A 5420-nucleotide genomic window follows, 5' to 3' on the forward strand; every position below is an offset into this window, starting at 1 on the left:
GGTATTACAGGCAGTGAAACTGTTCAACTACTAGACTGGTATCTGTGGGAGTGAAACTGAGATTTACATAGACAGGGCTGGGTGCTTCTGCTTGTCCCAGAATAGAGCAGAACTGTCACCAGATGTTCACTCTGTTCCCAGGGGGTTGGAGGTAGAGAAGACTGTCACCACACCATATAGCAGCGTTTCTCAAACTCGGTCCTCTGGACCCCAAGGGGTGCACGTTTTGGTTTTTGCCCTAGGTTTACACAGCTGATAAAAAAATAATAAACTAATAATCGAGCTTTGATCATTTGAATCAGCTGTATAGTGTTAGGGCAAAAAACTAAACGTGCATCCCTTGGGGTCCCGAGAACCGAGCTTGGGAAACAATGCTATATCTTGAAGTAGTGGCACTTGCAATATTTGTAATTTTTTAAAATATATTTAGCTTCGAATCACAGCCTATAACACACGTGAGAGTCCAAGATATCGGTTGACTGTTTGATAGTTCTTCTTTTATTACTGTCAAGTCTGTCAAGTCAAACACGTCTGACCCAGAATGAAGACAGTCAACTACTACCATGGCAGAACCTCTTCTATTATATCATAGTATATTGTGATAGTATTAAATACTGGTCCATTATGATGTTAGAGTGAGTTTTAGTCTTGACAGTTTTTAAAGACACCATTAAATCAGCCTTACTGAATACATACTTTTCCAGAATATTGCAAATATACACTATCTATGATCCAGTTTATTAATAAAAACATCAAAAATATGCATTCCAAAAAGAAATCTTTATTTTAATCCATTATCACACAATCGAAGCATCAAAGCAAACATGATAGTGAATAAAAGCAGATCACATCAAATCTAAAACGAACAAAATCTCAATCTACAGAATGGATTGACACATGAACTCAAGCCAAGCCCCCTGTTAGTCCACACCAGAGTGATCTCTAAATCAGAAAACGACTGATTTTAGAACAAAGTAAGTCAAAGCAGAGGAACCAGCATCCTCTCTCCACAGGGGTGTGTGACTGAGGGGTCCTACCCAGAACAGTCAGCCCTCCTCAGGGTCTTGGTGACTGGAGTCTGGGATTTCTGCTGGGCTTCACAGGTCACCTCTCCTGCCTTGGTCCACTCCTGGGCAGTGAGAGTCAGTGTGCTGCTCCAGCTGTACAAGCCATCCTTCTCCTGGACCCCGGGACTGGCCTCCTGCTTCTTGCTGGTCCCGTCCACTTTCCAGCTCATGGTCCAGTCTGAGGGGAAGCCCTTGTTGGCCAGACACGTCAGTGTGGCAGTTGTTGTACTGGACAGCTCCTCACTAGAGGGGGGCAGGACGGTGAGGGTGGGGGAACTGTTACCTGGAACAAACAGAACACATCAACTAAGTAACTACATCAAGTACAGTTACAGTAAGAGATTATCTTCAGCAAAGGACACATCAAAATAAAGTGAATTGGAAATGCCTTCTAAATATGAATATAAAAGTTAGATTGTTTAAAAGTAATATGATTCAAAGCAGATTTATGAACCAAAGTGGTTAAATAACTAGAGTTACTAGTCATACGGTGTCAGTTATACATGTCATACAGATATTGTTTAGGAATGGATCTGGTCAGAATAGCCTTCCCATATTCATAGTATTTGCAAAATCTGAGCATAGATGAGTTTTAATCGCATATCAACCTTGGTAGATCATGAAGTCTGTTACAAACATAACTGAGATCCTTTGTCTTCACACTAACAGTGAAGGCTACCATGAACTCAATGCAACAATAATGACTACTATATCCAATGCTATTAAATAGTAATCATACCAGAATTAAGAGTTATAGTGTGCAATCATACAAATCAGACATAAATAAACCTACAATTAAAACATTTTGATTCAATAAAATTGTATTAGAAAGAAGGGTCAGTCAAAAGCAATTAAAACATTTTGAAAATCTAGAATCACAATATTTTCATAGAGACAGAGTGTAAGAATAACATACTTAATAAGTGTAATCAGAAAGAAATATCAAGTGAGCTTGTTACTACCTCAACATCTAGTCTGGTGCCGCTACCAAAAGTGTACCACTGTGATACAATCCCTATTACTGATCGTACAAAAACCTCCTGACCATTGGGCAAGCTACATTTCTTTAGACGGTGGTTGAAATCATTGACTCTAATATGGTATGAATACTTGCCAAAGATGATTTTATCTTGTTCATTTGAAGTAAAGTGTTTTTGGTTTAGTTTTCCCCCCAAAATTGCTAAACCTGTTTATTGAACATTTCCTACAAGGTGCAGTATGTTTATTCATACACCTAATCTAAAATGTAGGCTAATCACTCTCATCACAGAAAAATGCAGGTCAAATTTGATAAGATGTAATTGCGTTTATTTTCAAATTGGCCATAGTATGTGTAGGCCTAGTATATTTGTCCAGAAATCAACTAAAAAATGTAAGTAAAAAAATCCTCAATATATTCGAGGATAAATTGATAGAGAAATTGAAACACAAGATCAAAAGGTGAATAAAACAGTTAATTTTGTTGTTTACTTACTTCCAACATCAAGTCTGGTGCCGCTACCAAAAGTCAACCACAGTGATACAATCCCTATTACTGCTGGTACAAAAACCTCTCTGTGTTGTGATGCTGCAGCTGTTACAGTGAAGATCACTCATACAGAATCACATTCAACACAAATACACTTTAACATCTTCCAGGTAGAACAAACACTTCAAATAAGCTGTTTCTAGATAATGCAAATATGAATTGCATCTTAAAACCAGATATTAGTATTTTTTCTTCCTTCTTCTATGTATCAGATGTTCTCCTAGTCTGTAGGTATAGTCCAACATTAGATCCAGTGTTGCTAGTATTCCTCCATATTGTCCATATGAAAGACAACAGCAGCAGCAGTAGTGATAGTGATCCATGTTGTATATTCCTTTATTAAAGATGTTGATCTCAGATTTAACAGTGGTGGTAAAGTCACAGAGGACAGACAACACTACCAGAGGAATCCTACCAGCTTTAGTTTAGAGAAGTGTTCACTAACTGATTAGAGGAACTTACATAAGAGACCAAGCATGAGTGAACAGACAGTTCATAATGTCTTATCATCATCAGAATAAAAATAAATGATGGTGTGACATAAAAAGTTGCCATATATGAGTTATTTGAGTAAACATTTGATGTTTGATGTTATTAAAGGGAAGGCAGGTAGCTAGCGGTTAGAGCGTTGGCCTAGTAGCCAAATGGTTGCTAGTTCAAATCCCCAGGCCGACACTGTGAAACATCTGTCGATGTGCCCTTTAGAAAGGCACTTAACCCTAATTGCTCCAGGGTCTCTGTTTATAATGAAAGATGCTGTATGTGACCCCCACTCTCCGAGGATGTCTCAGGTGGAGTTGGGATATCCCCCAAAAAAAATTTCTAATTCCCATATAATACACGCGTGAAATAGGACAAATATAAGTACCCACCTAATTACTATTATTAGTAAAACAAACTCATGCAGGACAAAATATATTGTAATGATGGGAGCCTACTTGGAAACTGAAATAGATTTGAAACACTAATTTGCATAACGCATCTGCTCCACTGCTCTGGTAGTGTTTATATCCCTGTGAGTTTAACACCTCATGACTGAGAGCTGTCCTTCATGACAACAGAACCCACAACAACCATGACTTTTATCATCATCCTCATCTGGACACTTTTCAGAATTTACTGTTGAAAATTAATTAAATCTACACCATGGAAATGTATATCAATGTTAATATTTCTATTCAGAACTATTGATTACTATATGTAATAATTTATTCATATAATATTTGTAATTCTATTTTTCAGAATCCAGAGGACAGGTCACTGTGACTCAGACTCCTGCAGTGATAGCTGTTCTCCCAGAACAGACCGTCATTATTGACTGTAAAACCAGCAGTGCTTGGTAATAACTACCTAGCCTGGTACCAACAGAAACCTGGAGGAGCTCCTAAACTCCTTATTTACACGGCTACAACACTTCAGTGATACAGAGCTGTACAAAAACCTCCCTCAGTCAGACTGCACAGTGACTGTACTGCTACAGCTGGGACCTACTGCAGGTGCTGAGGGGGGGAAGAGACAGTGACATGGAACACTGATCAGCGAGGAAACCTTGAATAAGGATAGAAAGCATAATTCATATCACATGTTCTCTCATCATCATCATCATCATCATCATCATGGTTGTAACTCTGTATATTTGTCATGACCTGAAAGATCATCTAAAAGTTATTAGAGGTTTTGAAAACACAATACCTGTCCAAATGCAAAGTAAAAAGTAACACAAAAGGTGTTATGACCTCAACATTACTTCAAAGTTACAATCACTTCAGCCCCCCAAACCAAGTCCCCAAATGGACCTCAACCAAATGTCTGATTTAAATGGATTTGTCGTTGTGGACGACCCTGCAGGTGTACATGCCTCCCTCTTCCCAGCATGCTTTGCTCAGGGTCAGAGTGCTGCTGAGGAGTAGCCGCTCAGCAGTCAGGCCGGTGTGGCCGAGCCCCCAGAGAACTGCTCAGAGGACAGGATGGAGCAGAGACACTGTGGGCTTGACAGAGGGACTAGCTGGAGGAGAGAGGAGAGAGGCAGGTCAGCTACTACAACCCTATATTAGGAGAGGAGAGGAGAGGAGAGGAGAGGAGAGGAGAGGAGAGGAGAGGAGAGGAGAGGAGAGGAGAGGAGAGGAGAGGAGAGGAGAGGAGAGGAGGAGAGGAGAGGAGAGGAGAGGAGAGGAGAGAGAGGAGAGGAGAGGAGAGGAGAGGGTCAGCTACTACAACTCTATATTAGGAGAGGAGACGAGACGAGACGAGACGAGACGAGACGAGAGCTACTACTACTACAACAACAACAACAACAACAACAACTACTACTACTACTACTACTACTACTACTACTAAAACTACAACAACAACAACAACAACAACAACAACAACAACTACTACTACTACTACTACTACTACTAATACTACTCTATAACATTAGGAGAGGGGAGAAGAACTCCCCAGAGGAGAGGGAGAAAAGACACTGGCCATGTCTGAATATCCATACTACTGTACTAAATAGTATGTGAAAAACTAGCGTTTTATAGTATATGAAATTTTGAACATAGTACTCCGAATGCGTCCGCTAATTCGTGATTCGTTCATTTTTGTACAGCGCATCAATTTATCTGATTATCAGCTGTCGTCAAACACGTGAGTCGGGAAAAGACGAAAGTGAATTCTATTTGATTAAACACCAAAATGAGTGTATATAGTAGGCTAATGTGGGTATTCGGACACAGCCACTGTGTTATCAGTGAACAAAACCATTTCAGATTGACAGTAAACAGTATAAACAACTAGCTACAGTACAGAGAACAACTTAGAACAACTTAGAACAACCA

The 5420-nt window shown here is 39.6% G+C and overlaps 1 gene segment (V, D, J or C); it reads right to left on the minus strand.

Annotated features, from left to right (window-relative positions):
* Positions 1-761: 761 nt before the first annotated feature.
* On the minus strand, positions 762-5181 carry LOC123487057. The segment is given in 4 exon segments: positions 762-1350; positions 2542-2658; positions 4454-4546; positions 5148-5181. Coding segments are annotated over 4 exon segments (561 nt in total).
* Between the last annotated feature and the right edge of the window lie 239 nt (positions 5182-5420).

The sequence above is a fragment of the Coregonus clupeaformis genome, unplaced genomic scaffold (assembly GCF_020615455.1).
Source record: "Coregonus clupeaformis isolate EN_2021a unplaced genomic scaffold, ASM2061545v1 scaf1441, whole genome shotgun sequence".
NCBI classification, from domain to species: Eukaryota; Metazoa; Chordata; class Actinopteri; order Salmoniformes; family Salmonidae; genus Coregonus; species Coregonus clupeaformis.